The 13,013-nt window shown below is 47.9% G+C and overlaps 1 protein-coding gene across 8 annotated transcripts in view; it reads left to right on the top strand.

The window, feature by feature from the left end:
• Positions 1 to 13,013, top strand: part of LOC135904991 (uncharacterized) — a 50,852-nt gene that overhangs the window by 24,398 nt on the left and 13,441 nt on the right. For 4 of the 8 annotated variants that reach the window (XR_011515364.1, XR_010565283.1, XR_011515362.1 and 1 more), the window contains 2 exons: positions 2,618 to 2,855; positions 12,600 to 12,685. Coding sequence is in view for 2 of the 8 variants with exons in the window: in XM_065435989.1 (XP_065292061.1) it covers positions 12,600 to 12,685 (86 nt within the window). In the remaining 6 variants the exon portion in view is untranslated. The remainder of the gene's footprint in view (positions 1 to 2,617; positions 2,856 to 12,599; positions 12,686 to 13,013) is intronic. The other 4 variants (XR_010565282.2, XR_010565285.1, XM_065435989.1 and 1 more) reach the window with 1 other exon arrangement.

Raw genomic sequence — 13,013 nt, 5'->3', positions numbered from 1 at the left:
TCCGATTTACTCGTAGACAGCTTGAGACCGGTGTCCGCGAGGTAAGCCTCCGTCTCGTCCAAGGCCGCTTGTAGAGCTTGCTCCATTTCAGCGAGGGAGCCCCCTGGGCACCAGATCGTGATGTCATCTGCGTAAAGTGCGTGACCTATGCCCTGGAGGCCGCCCAGCCTATCTGATAGACCCTTCATGACGATATTGAAGAGCAGTGGCGAGATGACTGATGCCTGAGGGGTACCCCGAGCTCCCAATTCGTACACGCTTGACAGAATCTGCCCCACCTGAATAGTAGCAGTTCTATTCATGAGAAAGGACCTGACGAAGGCCTGGAATTTGACTCCCAGGCCTATCCCGGCCGTGGCTTGCAGAATGTATCTATGAAACACTGTGTCGAACGCCTTAGTGAGATCCAGGGCGAGAATCCCTCTCACGTCCCGGGTGCCGCTATCAAAGATTTGCTTCCTTAGCATTAGCATAACCTCCTGCGTCGATAGGCCGGGCCGAAAACCAACCATATTATGTGGGAAGAGGTTTTGACGCTCTATGTACCCGAAAACCCGGTTCAAGATCGCGTGCTCCGCTACCTTGCCTATGCACGAGGTTAGTGATATTGGCCTCATGTTGTCCAAATGAAGAGGTTTTCCTGGTTTAGGGATCAGTGTCACTACAGCCGACCTCCATCCGTCAGGCACCTGTCCTGTCTCCCATACCCTGTTGACCTCCTTAGTAAGTAGTTCCACTGCTTTATCGTCCAGGTTTCGTAATAGCCTGTTAGAAACTTTATCCGGACCCGGAGCCGATCTGCTGTTTAAATTGTAGATCACCGCCCTGACCTCTGATTCTGTGAAAGGCGCGTCCAGTTCCTCTACCGTCGCGCACTCGATCTGCGGATAATCCTCTACCTGCGTCGGCCCTATAGGAAGGTATCTATCCGCGATCGCATTCAAAAGTGACTCTTCACTACCGCCCTCCTGTTTGTGCCGGTGTATGACTTTACTAAGTGTTTGCCTTTGATTATGCTTTGTCTGCGCGTCACCCAGGAAGTGCTTGAGGAGGTTCCACTTCCCTCCTGAGCGCATGGACCCGTCTACTGCCGCGCAGACCTCGTCCCATTGTAGCCTATTGAGCTCCGCACAATATCTCTCAATCTCTCTATTAAGCTCCGCAACCTTTTTCCTCAGCCTACGATTTAACCTTTGTGTTTTCCACCTCATCAGAATTGACGATTTCGCCTCCAACAGATGCGCTATGTGCGGATCCATTCTTGGGACCTCCGCTTCTGTTTGTACTACCTTAGTAGCCCTCTCGACGTCCTCTGTTAGCGATTCGATAGCCTCGTCAAACCAGGAAAATGTGCTCGTTCGCTCCTTCCTAAGTTTCCTGAATTCGTCCCAATCCGTGACCCGAAATACCCTGGCCGGTCGGGCTTCCACCGTCAATGTTACCGCTACTATGAAGTGGTCACTGCCCAGGTTCTCCTGCTTATTGGCCCACGTTACGTTACCTACGTTCCTTACACAGGCCAAATCAGGCGTTGTGTCTCGCGCAACTGACGTGCCCAGCCTAGTGGGGAACCCTGGGTCCGTGATTACCGAAAACGCGAGATCATCCAGGATCCTCGCCAGGTTCTCTCCTTTTACAGTCCGTCTGACGTAGCCCCATGCATTATGAGGGGCGTTAAAGTCCCCAGCAACTATCAGAGGAGAGTGTTTGGCTATCGAAGTTGCCTTCCTAAGCAGGGAGTTAAACGTCTGTCTCTGGTCCGACGGCGGGCTATAGACATTAAGCACAAAGACGCTCTGCTTGAGACGCCCGTGCGGTATAACCTCCACGAAAAGGGCCTCCATCTTACCCCGTCCAGAGTGGATTGGATGTTCAATAAAGGCTAGATTTTTTTTAATCATCGTAGCTAGTCCTCTGCCTCCCTCGTTCCTGACCGACACAGTGTTGAAGCCAGAAAGGGTAGGGTCGTCACATAGTGTTTCCTGTAATAACAAAATCTGTGGTTTTTCCACCTCATTCGCCAATAGTTGCCGTAGCGGAGCCTTGCGCCTTTGAAAACTAGCGCAGTTCCACTGCCATATTACCAGCTCTTTGTGATCGCCCGCCATGATGCTACAACAACATACCTTGCTCCACAGCCGGAGCAACCTCGGAGTGATTCACTGCCTTGCTTTGCGTTCGGACCTTGGCTTTGGCCTTAATCGCCGCCTTTTTTTCTAGTACGGTCACTCTTTGGACCAAAAGCTTTACGCTTTCCTGATTTTCTCTACTTATCCTAAGTAGTTCCTCCAACATCTTTCTTTGCTGGACCTCTCCCTCAGACGTTTCCGAGTCGCTCTCGTCGTTAGGAAGGGGGGCCTTACGCTTTGCTTTAGTGAGCCCTACGCGGGGTATATGTTCGACTACCTGTGGCGTCTGGTCGCACGCCTCTATTTCAAAGGACTTTGGGTTTGCCTTGGCGGCTTTGAGTCGGCGTACCTCCTCTCTAAGCTCCTTAACTTCCTTAAGTAATGCGTCCACGTGCGACCTACTACCATGCTCTGGCGAAGCCGACCGCGTTACCTCCGTGGGTCTCTGTAGCTCCTTCTTCTTCTTCCCTTTGACACGATCCGCCCAGGTAGGCTCCTCCTGGATCCGCACGCTGGACACCGAGCGCCCTCTTGATCTGGAGCGCTGCCTGATTGCACCGCGCTTCCGCGCAGCTGGCGTGCGAGAGCGGCTTCTTTCGGTGCTGCGCTCCTGCACAGCTGGCGTGCGCGAGCGGCTCCTGCCGCCCGCCGTGATGACGTCGGTTCCCTGCTTCAGCTGGTCGGCGCGTCGACGCCGCTGCCGCCGTCTTCTTCTGACGATATATGGTACTTGAAATTTGTGCCTACACTCTTTGGCCGCTGTGGGGTGCGGGCCACCGCACAACGTGCATTGCGGATCACACTGGTGATCTTCCGCGGGCGATCGTTTGCCGCAGGTGCGACACCACTTGCTTCCAGGGTTGGGACACACGTCAGCCCGGTGTCCCAGTCCTCCGCAACCGTAGCAGACTTCCGTGTGGCGTCGGTAGAGTGTGCAGCGAAACATGCTCGCGCCGCATGCCACGTAGTTGGGCACCCTCATTCCCTCGAAAAGTACCACCACCGCTGTAGTGTTCTTGATCCGCCTGGCCTCCAAAGCGCCCGGATTCCGATTATTTACAATTCTCGCTCTGAGTTGAGCCTCGCTGACTTCCACGTCGACTCCTCTTATGACTCCTCTACACGTATTCTCGGGTGGAGCCAGGTACGCCGCCACCCCAAACGTGCCTTCACCGAGCCTGATTTGCTGCACTCGAGCGTACGCGTCCGCGTTTTTCTCGTGAGGAGTACACACGACAAAAATGTTCTGAACTCCATTGGGGCACATCGTGTCCTCTTCGATTGCGGCTGGAGCCAAGGATGCTGCCATGGCCAAGGCTTGCTCAAAGCGTATTTTACTGACCTTGTTGACATTCAGGCCGTCGCGTGGTCTGACAATAATGCGAAAAGTGTCCCTCGGCAGCCGAGGCAGCCTCGAAGCAGCGGTGACGCGTCGTATCGCGTCGCGTGGTGCGGCGGTGCGGCCGCCGTCCCTCCGTCTGCTACTTGTATTTGCACCGTCTTGACCCGAAGAATATTCTTCCCTGCGCCTGCCGGGCCGGCGGCCGTACGCCACCTTCCATCCCGCGTCGCATGCCTCTTCTGGAGTAATCTCTTTCCCTTCGACAACGTCCATCCTGGATTCAAAGTCCCACATGCGCGGGAGTAGGCCTAAGCCTACCCTCGCCGTGTTTCAAACACTCGCAGAACGGCAAAATGTCCTCCTACCGACGAAAATCCGGTATCGGCAGAGTCCTCTTGACGTCCCACGTCGATTAAAGCATAACTCGCCCGGTTTCGCAGGGAGACCCACTCGAAAACATTGATGAAAGCTGGAGCCGATGTCAAAGCGCCCGCACTAGTCGACTTCTTCTTCTTCCCCCCTCCAGCGCTATGTTGAGGTTTTCTTTCTTCGCTAGTCGGAACATTCTTAAGTAAGTTGCGTCTCCACGTAAGGACACCGTTACTGGAATGAGTGTTTACCCACTTGTTTCTCTTTGATTGTCACAGCGACCACAATATGACGTATATAATATTATATCAACTACGTCCAGGTAGCAGGTTTCAGGGTTATCTTGAGCCCCGGCTCTCCCTCTGATATCGCAAGGCGAGCTATCGCAAAACAAATGGCGTCGGGAAAATAGGTCTCCCTGTAGGGCTTCTTTAATGCAGTGGGATTCGCCGACAAGCAGCTTAAATATCATCATTCGCGCACATGGTCGGCGTAAAGAACGAGGGCTCTGGGAGAATGCTGCTAATTTAATTGAGATCTACTGAAAAACTATATTTGTATTTCGGGCACCGGTTCCGAGGAAACAGGGACAATACTTTGAAAAGGAACAATTAGATAAAACAGTGAATCTGATTGACGGCGATGCCGCAGTATTGGAGGAATCGCAGCCACACGCCTTCTTCAGTCAATCGCAATAGCAAAAGCTTGAGGACATGTGCATATCACAACCCTGCACTGAACAGATGGTTCGCTTGTAAGGACCATGCGTCTATTACAAGGTCAACTCACTTGGTTGCTAAGACGAGGCTGAAATGCGGTTCGAAATCAATGAGCAGCGACAACAGTTTGGTAGGGCGTTTGAAGCGCGACTGCATCTCACGGTGCAGAACACCAGTTCATAAAAATTGAGCATCCATTACGTCACTAATGCAAACATTTGAAAAAGTGCAGACAGTGTCATTAGAAGAGAAAAATTTACACAGGCTGTTTGCTTCCACCCACGAAAAAATGTGAGTACGACAATGTGCAGCGTTTCTGTAGTTTGCTCGGGGCGATGGGTGCTGAGCTATGCCGCGATTGGTATTACCACATTTAGCACTCTAATGTAGTCAAAACTCTCTTATGCCCACCCATAAAAAGTAATGGCAACATGTAAAATGTCAACCTTATAACATTTAATCACTAACTGTGTTTTTCACTGCATTTCCCTAAATAATAGGTTTTAGTTGTGTAATCAGTACCAGAGAGAAACTTCAGGTGGCTCGCGTGCTTTGTTAGTGAAAATGAAATGTGATTTTAAAAGCGAAGGTTTTGTTCACGAACTTCGGCGGATTTAGTGACCGTGGTACCTGCGTGGCTGTTCTGTCGCCGAGTAGGCTAACCGATCACAGCGTAAAAGGATCATGAAACGATTTTGACTATTTTGTACAAGCGTATTGAGTCGTTAGGGTTGTAATTTATTATAAGTTTTTAATTATCTACATCGCTACCAATCGCTTCACGGCAATCCTTTGAGCTTTCTGCCGCCCCTGACCAAGGGACGCGAGATGTCCATACGACGCCGATAGGAGGAACTATCGATCGGATTGGCTGCCCAGTGCGCGTCATCGATAAGTTTTTCTACTTCTTGGTGAACAAACGTTGTTCGTAATAGTTGGAATGTTTGTTAATTTGTTTCTAAGAAAAGACAGTAACAGAAAGAGAATGCTCAAGGAGAATTTATCACTACACCCAAGCACTTCCGGCACACAGTAAGTGGCGTCTGTTTGTGCTACAACGTGCTCCGTGCTGACGCAAGCTCCGTGGTTCGCGTCAGTCTCGAGTTGTCTTTTCGCGAGCACCATGGTTCGCCCATGCGTTGTGGGCTGCCAATGTGGCAATTGGCGACATGTCAAGCTGCCACATCATGGCCCTCTGCAAGGTACACATGCGAGCGAAGTGGCTGCAGCGTTGATTACCGGTATCCAATGCGCACCAACATCTACGCGTTGTCGGCCGTGTCTTCACGGCGAAGGATTACTGTATGCCACGATAATGTATCGCGCGTCCGGTATTAGGGTAAGCGCGTATGGTCTCCAGGTCTCTCAATACCTACTGTACACACGCTGTGAATAGCATTGCAGAGATCGTATCTCCCTGCCTGACGTCTTTCCTTATTGGGATTTTGTTGCTTTCTTTATGGAGGGCTACGGTGGCTGTGGAGCCGCTATAGATATCTTTCAGTATTTTTACATATGGCTCATCTACACCCTGATTCCTTAATGCCTCCGTGACTGCTGAGGTTTCGACTGAATCAAACGCTTCCTCGTAATCAATGAAAGCTATATATAAGGGTTGGTTATATTCTGCACATTTCTCTATCATCTGATTGATAGTGTGAACATGGTCTATTGTTGAGTAGCCTTTGCGGAATCCTGCCTGGTCATTTGATTGACAGAAGTCTAAGGTGTTCCTGACTGTTTGCGACTACCTTAGTAAATAATTTGTAGGCAACGGAAAGTAAGCTGATCGATCTATAATTTTTCAAGTCAATGGCGTCCCCTTTCTTATGGATTAGGATTATGTTAGCGTTTTTCCAAGATTCCGGTACGCTCGAGGACATGCGGCATTGTGTATATAGGGTGGCCAGTCTTTCTAGAACAATCTGCCCACCATCCTTTAACAAATCTGCTGTTACCTGATCCTCCCCAGCTGCCTTCCCCCTTTCAATAGCTCCCAAGGCGTTCTTTACTTCTTCCGGCGTTACTTGTGGGATTTCGAATTCCTCTAGGCTATTCTCTCTTCCACGATCGTCGTGGGTGCTACTGGTATTCTATAAATCCCGACAGAACTCATCAGGCACCTGAACTATCTCATCCATATTAGTAACGATATTGCCAGCTTTGTCTCTTAACGCATACATCTGATTCTTGCCTATTCCTAGTTTCTTCTTCACTGCTTTTAGGCTTCCTCCGTTCCTGAGAGCATGTTCAATTCTATCCATATTATAGTTCCTTATGTCAGCTGTCTTACGCTTGTTGATCAGCTTAGAAAGTTCTGCCAGTTCTATTCTAGCTGTGGGTTTAGAGGCTTTCATACATTGGCGTTTCTTGATCAGATCTTTCGTCTCCTGCGATAGCTTACTGGTATCCTGTATAACTGAGTTACCACCGACTTCTATTCCACACTCCTTAATGATGCCCATTAGATTGTCGTTCATTGCTTCAACGCTAGGGTTCTCTTCCTGAGTTAGAGCCGAATACCTCTTCTGCAGCTTGATCCGGAATTCCTCTATTTTCCCTCTTACCGCTAACTCATTGATGGGCTTCTTATGCACTAGTTTCTTCCATTCCCTCCTCAAGTCTAAGCTAATTGTAGTTCCTACCATCCTATGGTTACTGCAGCCACCTTGCCGAGCACGTCCACATCTTGTATGTTGCCAGGGTTAGCGCAGAGTATGAAGTCTATTTCATTTCTAGTCTCGCCACTTGGGCTTCTCCACGTCCACTTTCGGCAAACCCGCTTGCGGAAGAAGGTATTAATTATCCGCATATTATTCTATTCTGCAAATTCTACTAATAACTCTCCCCTGCTATTCCTAGAGCCTATGCCATATTCCCCCACTGACTTGTCTGTAGCCTGCCTGTTGCCTACCTTGGCACTGAAGACGCCCATCCGTATAGTGTATTTTGTTTTGACTTTACCCATCGCCGATTCCACGTCTTCATAAAAGCTTTCGACTTCCTGGTCATCATGATTGGATGTAGGGGCGTAGACCTGTACTACCTTCAATTTGTAACTCTTATTAGGTTCACAACAAGACCTGCCACCCTCTCGTTAATGCTATAGAATTCCTGTATGTTAGCAGCTATATCCTTATTAATCAGGAATCCGACTCCTAGTCCTCGTCTCTCCGCTAAGCGCCGGTAGCACAGCACGTGCCCGCTTTTTAGCACTGTATATGCTTATTTTGTCCTCCAAACCTCACTGAGCCCTATTATATCCCTTTTACTAACATTTAATTCCTCCAATAACACTGCTAGACTCGCTTCACTAGATAACGTTCTAACGTTGAATTTTGCCAGGTTCAGATTCCAATGGCGCCCTGTACGTATCCACGGCTGCATGGTAATGGGGAAGTAAACGCTTCTCGCGGGTCGATTGCAATTGTGCTAGTGTGTGTGTGTGTGTGTGTGTGTGTGTGTGTGTGTGTGTGTGTGTGTGTGTGTGTGTGTGCGTGCGTGCGTGCGTGCGTGTGTGTGTGTGTGTGTGTGTGTGTGTGTGTGAGACTGTGTGTGTTTGTGGGTGCGCGCGCGCGGGCACTCCTGTTACGCTTCTTTACCACCACCATCATCATCATCATCATCATCATCAGCCTGGTTACACCCACTGCAGGGCAAAGGCCTCTCCCATACTTCTCCAACTATCCTGGTCATGTACTAATTGTGGCCATGTTGTCCCTGCAAATGTCTTAATGTCATCCGCCCACCTAACTTTCTGCCGCCCCCTGCTACGCTTCCCTTCCCTTGGAATCCAGTCCGTAACCCTTAATGACCATCGGTTATCTTCCCTCATCATTACATGTCCTGCCCATGCCCATTTCTTTTTATTGATTTCAACTAAGATGTCATTTACCCGCGTTTGTTGCCACACCCAATCTGCTCTTTTCTTATCCCTTAACGTTACACCCATCATTCTTCTTTCCATAGCTCGTTGCGTCGTCCTCAATTTCAGCAGAACCCTTTTCGTAAGCCTCCAGGTTTCCGCCCCGTAGGTGAGTACTGGTAAGACACAGCTATTATATACTTTTCTCTTGAGGGATAATGGCAACCAGCTGTTCATGATCTGAGAATGCCTGCCAAACGCACGCCAGCCCATTCTTATTCTTCTGGTTATTTCAGTCTCATGATCCGGGTCCGTGGTCACTACCTGCCCTAAGTAGATGTATTCCCTTACCACTTCCAGTGCCTCGCATCCTATCGTGAACTGCTGTTCTCTTCCGATACTGTTAAACATTACTTTAGTTTTCTGCAGATTAATTTTCAGACCCACCTTTCTGCTTTGCCTCTCCAGGTCAGTGAGCATGCACTGCAATTGGTCTCCTGAGTTACTAAGCAAGGCAATATCATCAGCGAATCGTAAGTTGCTAAGGTATTCTCCATCAACTTTTATCCCCAATTCTTCCCACTCCAGGTCTCTGAATACCTCATGTAGACATGCTGTGAATAGCATTGGAGAGATCGTATCTCCCTGTCTGACGCCTTTCTTTATTGGGATTTTGTTGCTTTCTTTGTGGAGTACTACGGTGGCTGTGGAGCCGCTATAGATATCTTCCAGTATTTTTACATATGGCTCATCTACACCCTGATTCCGTAATGCCTCCATGACTGCTGAGGTTTCAACTGAATCAAACGCTTTCTCGTAATCAATGAAAGCTATATATAAGGGTTGGTTATATTCTGCACATATCTCTATCACTTGATTGATATTGTGAATATGGTCTATTGTTGAGTAGCCTTTACAGAATCCTGCCTGGTCCTTTGGTTGACAGAAGTCTAAGGTGTTCCTGATTCTATTTGCGATTACTTTAGTAAATACTTTGTAGGCAACGGACAGTAAGCTGATCGGTCTATAATTTTTCAAGTCTTTGGCGTCCCCTTTCTTATGAATTAGGATTATGTTAGCGTTCTTCCAAGATTCCGGTACGCTCGAGGTTATGAGGCATTGCGTATACAGGGTGGCCAGTTTCTCTAGAACAATCTGACCACCATCCTTCAACAAATCTGCTGTTACCTGATCCTCCCCAGCTGCCTTCACCCTTTGCATAGCTCCTAAGGCTTTCTTTACTTCTTCTGGCGTTACCTGTGAGATTTTGAATTCCTCTAGGCTATTCTCTCGTGCACTATCGTCGTGGGTGCCACTGGTACTGTATAAATCTCTATAGAACTCCTCAGCCACTTGAACTATCTCATCCATATTAGTAACGATACTGCCGGCTTTGTCTTTTAACGCACACATGTGATTCTTGCCTATTCCTAGTTTCTTCTTCACTGTTTTTAGGCTTCCTCCGTTCCTGAGAGCCTGTTCAATTCTATCCATATTATACTTCCTGATGTCCGCAGTCTTACGCTTGTTGATCAGCTTAGAAATTTCTGCCAGTTCTATTCTAGCTGTAGGGTTAGAGGCTTTCATACATTGGCGTTTCTTGATCAGATCTTTGGTCTCCTGCGATAGCTTACTGGTTTCCTGTCTAACGGCGTTACCACCGACTTCTGTTGCGCACTCCTTAATGATGCCCATGAGATTGTCGTTCATTGCTTCAACACTAAGGTCCTCTTCCTGAGTTAAAGAGGAATATCTGTTCTGTAGCTTGATCCGGAATTCCTCTAGTTTCCCTCTTACCGCTAACTCATTGGTTGGCTTCTTGTGTACCAGTTTCTTCCGTTCCCTCCTCAAGTCTAGGCTAATTCGAGTTCTTACCATCCTATGGTCACTGCAGCGTACCTTGCCGAGCACGTCTACATCTTGTATAATGCCAGGGTTCGCGTAGAGTATGAAGTCTATTTCATTTCTAGTCTCACCATTCGGGCTCCTCCACGTCCACTTTCGGCTAACCCGCTTGCGGAAAAAGGTATTCATTATCCGCATATTATTGTGTTCTGCAAACTCTACTAATAACTCTCCTCTGCTATTCCTAGAGCCTATGCCATATTCCCCCACTTACTTGTCTCCAGCCTGCTTCTTGCCTACCCTGGCATTGAAGTCGCCCATCAGTATAGTGTATTTTGTTTTGACTTTACCCATCGCCGATTTCATGTCTTCATAAAAGCTTTCGACTTCCTGGTCATCATGACTGCATGTAGGGGCATAGACTTCTACCACCTTCACTTTGTGCCTCTTATTAGGTTTCACAACAATACCTGCCACCCTCTCGTTAATGCTATAGAATTCCTGTATGTTACCAGCTATTTCCTTATTAATCAGGAATCCGACTCCTAGTTCTCGTCTCTCCGCTAAGCCCGGGTAGCACAGTACGTGCCCGCTTTTTAGCACGGTATATGCTTCTTTTGTCCTCCTAACCTCACTGAGCCCTATTATATCCCATTTACTACCCTCTAATTCCTCTAATAACACTGCTAGACTCGCCTCACTAGATAACGTTCTAACGTTAAACGTTGCCAGGTTCAGAATTCCAATGGCGGCCTGTCCGGAGCCAGGTATTCTTAGCACCCTCTGCAGCGTCACAGATCTGACCGCCGCCGTGGTCAGTTGCTTCACGGCTGCTGGGGACTGAGGGCCGGGGTTTGATTGTTGTATTCATATAGGAGGTTGTGGCCAGGTACTGCACCAGGGTGGCCAATCCTGCTCTGGTGAGATAGTGCGTCACCGGTTTTGGTCACCGGGATCAGGCCGCACTCCAGGCCTGTTTGTGCAATTTTCTCAACACGCGGTTTTCTTTTTTTTTGGATTTTCCGGTGGAGAATTGCGCAGCACCGGAATTTTAACCACGGTCATCTTGCACGGGAGGCGGATACTCTACCGTCCCCGCAGGAGTTAAATTAAAAAATTAAATTATGGGGTTTTTCGTGACAAAACCACTTTCTGATTATGAGGCACGCCGTAGTGGAGGACTCCGGAAATTTCGACCATCTGGGGTTCTTTAACGTGCACCCAATTCGAAGTACACCGGTTTTTCCGCATTTCGCCCCCATCGAAATGCGGCCGCCGTGGCCGGGATTCGATCCCGCGACCTCGTGCTCAGCAGTCTAACACCATAGCCACTGAGCAACCACGGCGGGTCCCGCAGGAGTTGTACGCCTCATTTCACCTACAGTGGTGCCCTATTTGATCAGTCAAGGTGGACCAATCTGAGCTCGGTTATACCGCACGAATGGCACTCGGCTAGAGAACCTGGTATTTATGACCTGCATATGTGTGGCCATATATAATTGACCATGTATATATATATATATATATATATATATATATATATATATATATATATATATATATATATATATATATATACCTTTTTGTTTTAAGGAGCGTTCCCGTACAGTGATAAAATAAAGGAAAAGACATTACCAAAAAAAAAATTCGATTCGGAAAAAACGATTCTTTATGCACTCACGCAAAGCTCCGCTGTATATACGAGTAGATTGCAACTGGTGAATTATCTCAATGTAGCGTTGATTTTATCTTTACACTGAAATACAGATGTGCGTTAGCACAAAGGACACATCTATGTGGTGCTTGGTTGAAAATCTGGATAAGCCCGGCTCTGTATTCATGCAAGCTTTATAAGGCTCATGGGTGTCATGTCTATCATTAGAGAATCAGGGCTATATATACAGATCGGTTAGTTATATATATTGTGTTGGATTGTGACGGGGCGTTGTGGTGAATGCTCTCACTTATATGATCATTATGTGATCTCGGCGCAAGAGGTCGCCTGTTGGGCCGACACTGAGAAGAGGGACCGGCGTCACGGAGCGTTTGCTTGCCAAGGCTGGCTTCGTGACGTAAGGCTCTCTCGTAACTTTTCTTGCTTCCTAGATGGCTGACGCTCCCACAACACAGATCAGAGGCGCTATGTTCATCTGTGTTGAGCTTTTTCAATGAGCAAAACAAGAGCAGTCAGAATAAGTAAAATGCTTCTTGTATATTACATTGGTGAAACGCCCGACTTCAGTTGGAAAATTGAAGGTGCTTTAACAAACTGCAGAAAACGAAACAAATTTTCATTCGTGGATTTTTCAAATCCTGTTGAAATGTCGCAGGGGCCGCTACAAACAACACGACCTAACAAAGACAAGGCAGCAGTGGATGCCAGTGGCACTCGAGGAGGGCCGATCATTCGCGGAAGGTAAGGCCATCTTACAAGCAAAAAAAAAACGCCACTTAGCTCATTTTTGACGAAGAAATTGCGGTCACTAACCAAGTCAAGGCGAAAATTTTCACATTCACTTTGTCAGTGACCGCAATTTCTTCATTATGTTACCTGACCAGATGAAATTTCATTGAACTCTTGACTACATGAGCTTAATCTTGTTTCGGTTCTTTCAAAACTAAACATATCACGGGAATGTCGACTGTTTTTAGATATGCATATTCAACAAACATTGTTTTTCAATTTTCAGGTTTTTATAATTCAGCCTGACCATCGCATTGCGGTTCTCTCCGCTTTCAGCGTC

The sequence above is a fragment of the Dermacentor albipictus genome, chromosome 6 (assembly GCF_038994185.2).
Source record: "Dermacentor albipictus isolate Rhodes 1998 colony chromosome 6, USDA_Dalb.pri_finalv2, whole genome shotgun sequence".
In the NCBI taxonomy this organism is placed as follows: domain Eukaryota; kingdom Metazoa; phylum Arthropoda; class Arachnida; order Ixodida; family Ixodidae; genus Dermacentor; species Dermacentor albipictus.
Note: the sequence above shows the minus strand (reverse complement) of the source record. Positions and strands in the feature narration are given on the sequence as shown.